At 36.6% G+C, this 13332-nt stretch overlaps 1 protein-coding gene across 6 annotated transcripts in view; it reads right to left on the reverse strand.

Moving 5' to 3' along the window:
• METTL15 (methyltransferase 15, mitochondrial 12S rRNA N4-cytidine) overlaps positions 1-13332 on the reverse strand; it is a 203272-nt gene that overhangs the window by 51922 nt on the left and 138018 nt on the right. For 5 of the 6 annotated variants that reach the window (XM_057695087.1, XM_057695086.1, XM_057695084.1 and 2 more), the window contains one exon: positions 2636-2827. The exons of the other annotated variant lie outside the window; for it this stretch is intronic. In XM_057695087.1, the coding sequence (XP_057551070.1) occupies positions 2636-2827 (192 nt within the window). The remainder of the gene's footprint in view (positions 1-2635; positions 2828-13332) is intronic. 6 annotated transcript variants of the gene reach the window in all.

Raw genomic sequence — 13332 nt, forward strand, 5'->3', positions numbered from 1 at the left:
CACTCTGTATGACAGACTCTAGGTCCATCCACCTCACTACAAATAACTCAGTTTTGTGCCTTTTTATGGCTGAGTAATATTCCATTGTGTATATGTGCCACATCTTCTTTATCCATGCAAACCACTATTGATACGTGTGATACCTTCTCCATACACTGTATAAATCTTTTTGCGTGTTTCAGTTTCATTTTTACCTTTCTTGAAATAATAAAGCATAATATGCTGAAACTGTTGCTTTTTTTTCATCTTCAATATTAAAATGGCTACACAAAAATTTTCCAATGTTGATGTTTTTTTTAAATGCATGCTGATATGACAGCTGTCACAATACAATCTAACAAAATTGTTTCAAATTAAATTAAAGACAACTAAGTACTACTAGACCCATCTTATGGAGAAAAAATGAACTTTTTGGCCAACCCAAGTTTCCATAGGGCTCCAAGGCAAAAGGGGCAATCCTCTGGAGAACTAACAGGCTGCTAGGAGGCTTCAGAATATACATTCAAATAGTGAAGAAGCTAAGACACAAAATCTGCCCCTCCAAATTGAAAGCTAAGAGATCTTGTCAGTCCTCCAGAGATCACCAACTTACAAATGACTACACTCGGGAGCGAAAGAAAATATTAACGTAAGTGGCAATTTCCTTCTTACCTTCTAGTGAAGAATATAACTGACAACAGAGCTAGACCTGCAAGTCCTTGAATTTGGGAACTTCTTTCTGTTATATGAGAACTTGTTATAATCTGAAAGCTATTGTTGAAACTTGGGATAGTACAGAATAAACTATGCCATAAGATTCCAGTGTTAAATGGCAACAGATTAAGAAAGACCCTTATATCCATCTTGATCACAGGGAAATATCAGCTTCCAAGATGTGACTGGTCAAATTTATTGGATTGGACTCCCTCTTTCCATAATACCACTTAGATAAGCATTAAACATATTTGTACCTCTGACTTTACTTTTTCTATGAATTCATGTGAACCAGCTCCTCTTTTCTGAATGCCATGTACTTCCTTCAGATCTGCTAACATCTGTGATTAGTTTATAGTCTATGCTATATACCTGGAAGTCATCTGCTTTTCAAGATATATTTGCTCAATACTATTCTTATCCACTATGTATTGACTTAGAGTTTTAATTCTCAAGGACTTTTTTTCATGTTCTTAGGGGAGAATCTCAGGAACCCTCATTCAAAGACTACAGTTTGATGATGTCTTTACATTAACAATACGGGGATTTACTACAATTAACTAGAAGCTTTGTTCATTGTATTTTGGAAGGCATCCTTAGCAAGATATAGGAACAGCAGAAATTTGCTTGACATTTTATTACCTCTGCACAACAACCTCAATCTCCAAACATGAGAAGATATTTGACCTTTACTATTAGTCATTGGTCTTTAAAGGATTTTTATTATTTTCTTTTATGATCACATTCTTCATTCCATGAATGCCAATTTGTGCAAAAGAAGGTGTAAGACTCAGAACAAAAAATGTTCCAACAAGTATGGGTCATGCTCTAGGTTAACAGGTCATATCAAAACATGGGGAGAAGGCTCTAAGTGAATAATTACCATGAGACAAAGAAGTTTGTGGGAAAAGAGTCAAAGTCAACTCAATACTAAATTGTTGGCTTAAACTGAACATTAAATTTCTCATATATAGGTCCTTCTGACAGATCGGAAGAAATGTTGGAAAACCTATTTGTTTCAGTAGAAATGTTTGTGCAGGTCTAGAATTGCAGATCAGCAACAGAATAGCTTACAAATTTAGATATAAGAAAGTCTAATGTTCTTTTTAGAAAGTAAGCTTTCCAAAAGTTCGGGTCATGATAAATAATTTGGTGGAAGGGGCACATAAAATGAGAGAGAAAAGCATGCTTAAGCTGTGTTTTGTAGGTACAGGCTATTCAGTTCCTGGGCCAGTGTTGGGCATAAAGACAAGTGCTAATCTAAGCTTTTACAACTCATTTAGATTTAAAAGAAATTATCCTATACTTTCCTAGAATGTGACCCTCTTTGTGTTATTTAATATATGTTACCTATTCGAATGATGCAGAACAAATGTATTTCCAAGGTGGTGAGGAGAAGAGGAGGTGTAAAGCTGTCTTACACATACTACTGTGTATGACTTAGTATCATAAATTTTAGTTTCTCTGGAGAAGGTTGAATCTAAGTGACCGTACAAGAAACAGGACAAAACAAATAATTGCTGACCTCTAGGATCTTGCCTTTTATTCAAAAGAATAAGCATTAAATACAGTTCGTTTTACTTCTCACAAAAGGCATATTTGGGCCTGCACCAAATCGAAACCACTGTTTCAGTATCATATTTATCAATATTGTCAGTAGTCTAAAAGATCACATCATGTCTGTAAAAAGGAATATCCATATGAAAGTTATCCTCTTTACTATTTTGTGTAAAGACAGCAATGATTTTTCTTTTAGAATCCCAAATCTAGAGAAAGACTAAAGTCTATAATGAGTAGCAAACAAAACTGATCTATTATGTATGGATAGTGTTAGGTGTGGGCGTGTGATAGGAATTCTACAGTCTTAAAAGGAAATTAAATTCAGAGTGTTTTTGAGAAATTGATTTCTTGTTATGAGGAGAAATGCTTTATCAATACTCACCTGCCACCATCCATTCTCATGTCCAAGGGGCCGTCCTTCCGAAGGGAAAAACCTCTCTCAGGGGCATCAAGTTGCATGGAGGAACACCCAAGATCCAAAAGAACTCCATCCAAAGTCCCTGGCTGCACTCCAGCTTTCATTAGCAAGGCTTCTGCCTGGCTGAACTGGCCTAGGATGGCTCGGATCTGTTTACTGGGGGTAAGCCCAGGAGATGGAAAAAACACTTCTATTATACTAAAGTCTTTCTGAAGGTTTAGGATCAACAAAAGGTAGCACATTCTATTACTAGCTTATTTAACCAATATATATTTACTAAGTGCCAACCACATGCTTTGTACTATATAAAGACATACAGATATGGAAACTCTACATCTTTGGTTTCAACACCAGGGATGGTTTAACATAATTTTATCCCTGTTAATAAACACAATTTATTTTACACCTTTGTGAAGGTATATAAGGTCATGAATTAGAAAAATTCCCTTGTCAGACCAGTCCTTTTATTTTTTTTCTAAAAGAAATTCTTAAATATAAGGGCTGGAAAAAGAAACACATGCCATTCTATCAAAAGAATAAACACTTGTGCACTGTTGGTGAAAGTGTAAACTGGTATAGCCACTGTGGAAAACAGTACAGAGGTTCCTCAAAAAATTAAAAATAGAACTACCATATCATCTAGCAATTCTACTTCTGGGAACATATCCAAAAGAAATAAAAATACTATGTTGAAGCGATGTCGGCACCCTCATGTCCATAACAGCATTATTTACAATAGTCAAGACATGAAAACAACCTATGTGTCCATCAATGGATGAATGGATAAAGAACTTGAGATGTATGATATATATATGTGTGTGTATATATACAAACACACATATATATAACTTGAGATGTATATATATACACACACACATATAATATATATATAATATAAAATATTATTCAGTCATAAAAAAGAAGAAAATCTTGCCATTTGTGACAACATGGATGGGCCTTGAGGGCATTATGCTAAGTCAGACAGAGAAAGACAAATACTGTATGATCTCATTTACATGTGAAATCTTGAGACTGAGAGAGAGAGAAAGAGAGAGACAGAACCATGCTTGTAAAAAAAGGGTAGCATTGACATATATACATTACCAAATGTAAAATAGATAGCTAGTGGGAAGCTGCTGCATAACACAGGGAGATCAACTTGATGACTGATGATGACTTAGAAGGGTGGGATAGGGAGGGTGCGAAGGAGGGAGGAGATATGGGGATATATGTATAATAACAGCTGATTCACTTTACTGTACAGCAGAAACTGGCACAACAGTGTAAAGCAATTATACTCTATTAAAGAGCTTAAAAAATAAGATAAAATAAAATCCATAGTGAAAAAAATATGAATTATGTGATGGATGTCTTTATAGCCTTTCTAAATGGACATATATGTGGTGAGATATGATTTGCTAATCAACTGAGTCAAAATGGAAAAAAAAAAAGAGAGAGCAGATTTGTGGTTACCAGAGGTGGGGGATGAGGAAAGGGGAATCGAATGAAGGTGGTCAAAAGGTAGAAACTTCCAGATAAATAAGATAAATAAGTACTAGGGATATAATGCACAACATGATGACTATAACACTATTGTGTGGTATTTATGAAAATTGTTAAGAGAATAAATCCTAAGAGTTCTCATCACAAGGGAAAAAAAAAATCTTTTTCTTTTGCGTTTATGAGATGACGGGTATTAACTAAACATTGTGGTAATCATTTCATAATATATGTAAGTCAAATCATTATGCTGGACACAAACTTGTACAGCGTTATATGTCAATTATTATCTCAATAAAACTGGAAAAAAAGAAATTTAACTAGTATATTAATTTAAATATCTTCTTTCTGTTTTATTACTTCTTATACGTACAACATCTTTAAGCCAACCATTTTAGCTTTCTCCATGTGCTTCACATAATTCAAGATAAGGGTATTGTGCAGCTGCACACTTGAAGAATGAAACTATGCCTAAAATAAATGCCTTCTTACAGAAGCAATGTTTTAGCTCTCAACAGGGATTTTGAAGTGAATGGAGCATTCAGAATCAACAGACAGGCAAGGAGTTGGGATCACCTTACAGCTATATTAATTCTCCTTCCTACACAAAGTGAGATGCTGCCTTCAGGGTTCTTCAGGAGCCCTAGGGCACCTGGCATGCATTTTGGAAGGGGAATGAGAAGAGAAAAATTGGGCAACACTCCCAAGACCTCATTCCTTCCATCTACAGGTGTATGGAGTGAGTGTGGATTTCAACAGTGTTGGCGAATTCATATCTATGATATTTACTTACATATTATGTTGTTTAAGGAGAATTTCATAGCTCATTGGTAGTTTTTTTTCTCAAATTCTGATGGGGAAAGTGATTTTCAGATTCACTCAACAAATATTTGTTGAATATGTGCTATGTGTCAAGCATTATGCTATTCTGAGGTATATAAAGATTAATAAAGCATAGCTTTCTGAGCTTTGAGCCGAGAGGAAGAGATGTATAAATAAACAGTTTGGAAATCAACCTGGTGGGTGCTAATAGCAGAGAGATAGACAAATTGCTATGTCTGTATTTGGAAAATATAAAATGAATGCTAATACCAGCATTGAAAACAGAAATAGTAGACTCTTGGGAATGGAAGGCAACTCACAAATCATTTATTCCAAGTATTTCACTGATGTTTGAGTCTTTTCCCTTTCCACCATCACTGCTGGGGGGCAGGGTGGGGAGGAGACTCATTGTTTTAACCATCTCTTGTTCACCCCCTTGGTGAGTAAAGTTCCCATTCTAAGATTATGGAAATGCTCAAGCGAACACATAGCACCCAACGCTGGACAGACGAAGCTGACAGGAGTTTATTCATCACATCCACTCCCAGCCCAGGGGAAGAGGATACCAAGTGTCACACATGGCGACACGGGTGCTGCACTCAGGACCAGAGTGGACAGACCAAGGCTGTGGGAAGCAGATTTTATGGTGTCAGGAGGGTAGGTGCCACATGCCCAAGAAAGGATGTGTTGGCTTGTTTGAATAATTCCATGGGCTGGCAGGGAACTGAAACCTGCTACTCAGGGATAAGCAGGTATTATGCCTGATTCCTTTGATAAGGAGAGTTGTTTGGCTAGGAACCTTCTCTGTGGAAGCATAGTGGGGAAGAGAACTTGTGGTTAGGCCATTTAAGGTTCTTCCAGCTTTTCCCAGATGTCAAGAACACATAACACTGGGCTCAAACTTTAGGCCTTACATCACAGTCATTTAGCCCGTGTTTGAACATTCCCAGTAATAAAAACTCACTACTGTTTTGGTTTTTTTTTTCAGCCAGTTGTTTTTTAGTGAAGTTGATGGCTGTTTCCTCACTATTTCTATAACTTTGTCCCAGGTGTCAGTCCATGGAAAACAATTAAAAACCCATGGCAGTCTCTTACGTATCTGTTGTTAGTTATTGTAAGCCATATTTGCTGGCTACCTCTTAGTTGCCAGTCTCTATTTTCGAACAGGACCTCAAAATGTCAGCCTTGTATTTTGGGAAAGAATGATCATATCCATGATTGTTTATATGTCAACTTGGCCTGGCAAAAGTACCCAGTTATTTAATCAAACACTGATCTAGGTATTGCGGTGAAGGTTTTTTCAGATGTGGTTAAACTATACAGTCAGTTCCCTTTAAGTAAATGATATTACCTTCTGTAATGTGGGTGTGTGTCATCCAATCAGACAAAAGGCCTTAAGAGCAAAAAGTGAGGTTTCCCAGAGGAAAAAGAATTTCAGTCTCAAGACTACAGTATCATCTCCTATCAGAGTTTCCAGTCTGCTGGCCTGCCCTACCATTTCAGACTTGCCAGTCCCCACAACGTAAGCCAATTCCTTGAGATAAATCTCCATATATATATATATAAATATATGATGTGTGTGTGTGTGTGTGTGTGTGCATGTATGTTTATCTCTTACTGATTCTGTTTCTCCTGAGAATTCTTTCCTAATGGATATAATAGATCTGCTCAAAAGGTAGGTTTCTGATTAGCTGAGCTAATTTGCACACGTGATCCCCATGGCCCCTATAATTTGTTCTAAGATTGGCATGTGTCACAACTCTGGCCAATAAGATACAAGAGATATTTCCTAGGGATCTGGGAAAAGAAAATTCTTTTCTTCCAATGAGCTATGGGAATAAAAATGTTTTCAGACTCTCACTTGACATGAAAAAGCACATAGCCCTGATCATTGCCAGCAGGTATCTTGACCCAAAGAAGGGAGAGGCTAGCAGCCAATTTGGCCAAAACTCTACAAAGCAGAGAGAAAGATTAACCAGGCCATTAGACTGAACCTCACCCAAAATCCAACTTGTCTCTGAACTTCTGCGTTATGTGAGCCCACAACTTACCTTTATTATTTAAAACCAGTTTGAGTTGTTTTTTACTTTACTTGCAATGGAAAACATCATAACTATTACAGCTATCCTGCTCCTCAGGTGTTCATTTCTTTAAATCATACAACTCTTGTTTCTTCTACTATTCTCCACACAAAAAGTCTTTACCATGCTAGATGCTCTTTTTTGAATGTGTCCCAGTTTGCCTATGTTCCTGGATCTGAACTCCATAATGATCAGCACAGAATGAAGTAAATTCTTCCCTCTTTTGTTCTAGTTATTATACTAATACAGCTCAAGATCAAAATAGTTTGAGAATTTGTTTCACACTGTTGACTTATACTATCTAATACCGTTGTACACCACTGCTAAGCCTGTTTCCTCCACTGTACTTGTACAGTTTTGTTTTGTTAATTATTGTAGATCTAGTACAATCTCTAACCTACATATTTTCTACAACCTTTTAGGATCCAGGTATTATCTTCAACCACAGAAATCTTCTTTATACTGCAGTAAAAGCCTCAAACAAACCACTATTGCCCAGTCTTAATTCCTTAGCATTAGAGCTATATTGTACTTAAAGCCAATACACTTGTAAAATAAAAATAACATCTTATAGGGGATGTTTACATTTTTGGACACCTTCAAGCATAACTGTTTAACACTAACACTCAGATAGTTTTAGGCATGACAAAGAGTAAGTAATAAAAATGTAATCCCCACCACAATCATATACGGTATGACTATCTTATGGGAAAAAAAAGTAACCATAAGACACCACCACAAAGTAAATCATGTTTAAGGCAGAGTCTTCTGATGCTATATCAGTTACATGTTTCTAGAGTTAGACTATTCTCATAGTAAAAAAAACCATCTAAAAGTTTACCAACGAACTGTTGAGAACTTAGCCTTAACTTCAGACCCTGGGGCATTATTTCACTTATGCAATTATATTCAGGCTAATTTTCCTGGATAGGCAGATTCCACGCCCACTTTTTTCTTTCTTCTCTTTTTTCTTTCCTTCCCTTCCTCTTGTCCTTCCTCCCTCAGGTCCTCTCTCGTCCTTCCCTCCCTCCCTCCTTCCTTCCTTTCTTCTTTCCTTTATTCAAATTTTAACTTCTTGGTATTTCTGCATATGTATTTTATAAGTGTTAAAAAGCTAGTAACAGAAAAGCGTGAATTGGCCAGAGAGGATCACGATGGTCATAAAAAAAGAGCCAAACCAAGACATTTAGCCACAACTACAAATGTAGAATTTGTTTAAATCATTGTCATTACCACTTGTCATTACCCCAGGACCCCCAGGATGTAAGTAAAATGTTGCTTTTGACTCAGAGCACGTTATATGAGAATGATTCCACAACCCAAGGACAAGAAAAATAAGGCTCTTAGCAATAGAGTTCCACTAATACCCTGGTTGCTGGAAGACATTTTTGAGGCTTTGACTATGAGAAGTATTGTTAATTCTGACTCTGGCAAGTCATCTGCACTTGGAGTACAAGTTTTGGGTCTGTTTTAATATAAAGGATCCTAATACATACTGAGGCTGGTGATGTAAGAGTAGCTACTACGTAATTTAGGATTGAACATGGAACGTCATCATTCCTCTAACTGCACAGAGTCTAATGATAGGAGTTAAGGATAGATTACCCCACAGGTTATAAAAGTGGATCCAGGTTTTTCCTAAAAAAGAACAAATAATTTAGCTGTGAAGGAACTGACGTCTTAGGGATATGGAAAGAGATTCAGGAGTAAAAGAATAAGTTCAAGACATAATTTATTAGAACTGGCTCAGTCACTAAAACTGAGGCATCAAATCAGGATCGGCAGCAAAGGCAACTTGATGTTAAGTCACCTAAGCTACAAACTAGGCCATCTTCAGTCCATTAGCAGGAACCCTGTGGTGAAATCTGAGAGTACACTGGGCTACCAGATGGATATGCAGACAACTCTGACCGTATGGACCAGAGTGACAAGCAGAACCATGTAAAGAGGAGAAGAAAACTAACATTTCTTAAGAAGATGCCAGGAATGGTATCCAGATACTTAAAGTTTGTTTTAGGGTTCACTTTGTCATATACTTTAATCATTCATTTCGTGTGTGCATTTGAAGGCATATCTAGGTGATAACATTCCATAAAAAGATAGAAGAGAAAAATCCAAATTGTTTTTTGGGGGGTGAAGTTCTGATTACAGTGGATCCAAGCCCTTCTCACATCAGTTTATCAGGATCAATCCATGAAATCCCAGTGTGCTACCTGTTTTCCAGTCACTAAATTTTATTGGTCTGTAGGCACAGAGCAGAGGCCTTGGCTGCTTTTATCACTTCATTAGGCAACCCCAAGCAAGGAATTCAGAGGGAGCCAAAGCAGTGGATGAAAGTACAGTTCCTGTCTGTGCCATGGTAAGAGCAAACATTAGTAGAATGCTTTCTACATACTAGACCCTGTGCTAAGTGCTTTATACATAGTAAATCATTTCATTCTTACGATAACCCTATGAGCTAGCTGACATTATAACCCACATTTTGCAGATGAAGAAACAAGTACAGGAAAGGAAGTCACTTACTCAAGCCATATAGCTAGTAAGCAGTGGAATTACAATGCAAACTCAGTCCAGTTTGGCTCCAGAGTCATGTTCTTAACCACTACACTGTAATACTTAGGTTTACATTTATTTCAGGTTTCTAACTCTTTAGCATTATAACACTGTCATGGTCCATAATTCTGCCTAATTTCTCTGATTTTTTTATTAAAATGCTTTAACTGTTTTCAATGTTTGCCATCTCTTTATCGCTATAGGTCTGCAGAGTCAACACTCAACAAATATTTGCTGAATAAGGATTATCTACCAGGTACTGGATACAGGAATATAAAAATGAACAAGAGCACACAATATAGAAAGGTATATACACAAATGTATATAAATCACTGAGGAGATGGTTTATTTCTGAGATGGTTTATTTCTTCTTAAAACAACAGTGGCAGAGCAGAGAGGAGAAACTGCATCATAAATCTGGTCCTGATACTTATGTTTAAATCTTGGTTCTGATACTTATTAACCTTGTGGTATTGGACAAGTTATTTAATATCCCTCAGTTTCAGTTCCCTGTGTCTCATGGTGTTTAATTTTTTTCCCCTTTGAGGCAGTCTGGTATGGTGATAATATCTCAGTAAGTTCTGGAGTCAGACTGAATCAGATTATTAACTTTTAAATTATTTATCCCTTTACAACTCAGATTCTTCATCTGTACCATGTGGACAACAGAGCAATTCCAAACTCACAAAGCTTTTGTGAAGAGTATGTTAATCAATGTGCATAAGAACAACTACTAAGATGCCTAGGCAAAGGAAGGCCCTCAATAAATGCTACCTATCCCTCTGCTCCAAGCTGCTTTTCTTCCCTTAGAGATTCTTCTTATGATTTGGTCACTGTGCTGCCAATTGAAAGTTGGGAGCAATGGCAAGGATTTGCTCCAAGCACACCAAATGCAGGGCCATACTGACTATAAAAAATTCTTCTCCAATCTCTTTTATTGCTGCTACTGAGCTGTATTTCTCTTTCCATTTCACAATGATCCTGTTATAGTTTGAGAACTGTTCACTTTTTGATATATTAATGTTTACCATACCACATAAAGGTCCAAGATATTTTGATTTTCACATTAATTGTGATCACTTTTTAAATACTATTAAAAGATACCCTTGCTCAAAGAATATTTTCATACACTGTAGAGATGGAACAAAAAGACATTATTTTTGTTCTGCATAATCTGCTCAAAATCTTTGATAGCATTATCTTTACTGACCATTGTCTTTCCCTTCAGGAAATACTTTCTAAAAATTGATTTAGTCATTTATTCATAACTCATATATTGACTTGAATAAAGCACATTTAGAAATGATGGAAGGTAATTATATTTCTATCTTTCAGTAACCCTTTCAAAATTTATTCAATGGAGTAATATTCCTCTGTTCTGGAATAGCAGTTTAGAGGCCCAGATTACTTTTCCACATGCTAATATGTAACAGGTAGTTGGATGGCTACAGTGAACTGCAAACATAGTTACTTTAGAAATTAAGACTGTCCAGTGCTCACCTACAAAAACAAACAACAAATGAATATTTACTGGGCAACTATTAAAGGTCAGGCACTGTTTTAGATACATGTTACACAAGTAAGTAAAACAGATGAAATCCCAATGATTGCAGAGCATATGTTCCAGGGGATAATCAAGATCAATATATTCAACAACTTCTGTCTACAGCAGTTTAGCTTGATCAGACCAATAATCCCACTGAAAAAACCCCAGAAAAGCTGAATAAGATAATTAAAAGTATTTGTTTGAAGGGATCAGAGAGCTATAAACATAGTTGAGACCTGAGGAAAGAAAAAGGAAGTGGTAAACAAGTGAGCCCAACATTGGAGTGGTTCTTCCCCTCGAGGCCTTTGATTATTTGCAAGTGGAAGCTGAGAGACTAAGAAACTGAGAACTCTGAGCAGCCTCATAGGAAGAGGGAGACAAAGAGTGAGTTTAGAATCCATCAAATGGATATGACCAGGTAGTAGTCCCAGAATTTCAGTTGGGACACAAAAGGGCTAAAACTAGTGGAAGAGTATACCAAAAATAGATTACACAAAGATAGAAATCCAGTTTCCAATCAATTCAATTCATATTGCACTAGGGTGATCTCTTCTCAGATGAACTGCCTGATAGAAGAAGCAATAGTAGATGATATCTGGAGGAAACTATCTTTCAGACTTTCACTATAACTCCAAGATTTCTTAAAAACAACACATGGAAGCAAATAAAAAATTACTAGACATAAAAGCCATATATGACAAACCAAAAGCCAACATTGTTCTCAATGGAGAAAAACTGGAAGAATTCCCTCTAAGAACAGGAACAAGACAAGGGTGTCCACTCTCACCACTGTTATTCAACATAGTTTTGGAAGTGTTAGCCACAGCAATCAGAGAAGAAAAAGAAATTAAAGGAATCCAAATTGGAAAAGAAGAAGTAAAATTATCACTCTTTGCAGATGACATGATACTATATATAGAAAACCCTAAAGACTCTACCAGAAAACTGCTAGCACTCATTGATGAGTTTAGTCAAGTAGCAGGATACAAAATTAATGCACAGAAATCTCTTGCATTCCTATACACTAACAACGGAAGAGCAGAAAGAGAAATTAAGGAAACTCTCCCATTCACCATTGCAACAAAAAGAATAAAATACCTAGGAATAAACCTGCCTAAGGAGGCAAAAGATCTGTATGCAGAAAACTTTAAGACATTGATGAAAGAAATCAAAGATGACATAAACAGATGGAGGGATATACCATGTTCCTGGATTGGAAGAATCAATATCGTGAAAATGACTGTACTACCCAAAGCAATTTACAGATTTAATGCAATCCCGATCAGATTACCAATGGCATTTTTCACAGAACTAGAGCAAGAAATCTTACGATTTGTATGGAAACGCAAAAGACCCCGAATAGCCAAAGCAATCTTGAGAAGGAAAAATGGAGTTGGTGGAATCAGGCTTCCTGACTTCAAACTATACTACAAGGCCATAGTGATCAAGACAGTATGGTACTGGCACAAAAATAGAAAGGAAGATCAATGGAACAGAATAGAGAACTCAGAAGTAAGCCCAAACACATATGGGCACCTTATCTTTGACAAAGGAGGCACGAGTATACAATGGAAAAAAGACAGCCTCTTCAATAAGTGGTGCTGGGAAAATTGGACAGCAACATGTAAAAGAATGAAATTAGAACACTTCCTAACACCATACACAAAAATAAACTCCAAATGGATTAAAGACCTACATATAAGGCCAGACACTATCAAACTCCTAGAGGAAAACATAGGCAGAACACTCTTTGACATACATCAAAGCAACATCCTTTTTGACCCACCTCCTAGAATCATGGAAATAAAATCAAGAATAAACGAATGGGACCTCATGAAACTTAAAAGCTTTTGCACAGCAAAAGAAACCATAAACAAGACTAAAAGGCAACCCTCAGAATGGGAAAAAATAATTGCCTATGAAACAACGGACAAAGGATTAACCTCCAAAATATACAAGCAGCTCATGCAGCTTCATACCAAAAAAGCAAATAACCCAATCCACAAACGGGCAGAAGACCTAAATAGACATTTCTCCAAAGAAGACATACAGATGGCCAACAAACACATGAAAAGATGCTCAACATCACTCATCATCAGAGAAATGCAAGTCAAAGCCACAATGAGGTATCACCTCACACCAATCAGAATGGCCATCAT

The sequence above is a fragment of the Hippopotamus amphibius genome, chromosome 9 (genome assembly GCF_030028045.1).
Source record: "Hippopotamus amphibius kiboko isolate mHipAmp2 chromosome 9, mHipAmp2.hap2, whole genome shotgun sequence".
Taxonomy (NCBI): Eukaryota; Metazoa; Chordata; class Mammalia; order Artiodactyla; family Hippopotamidae; genus Hippopotamus; species Hippopotamus amphibius.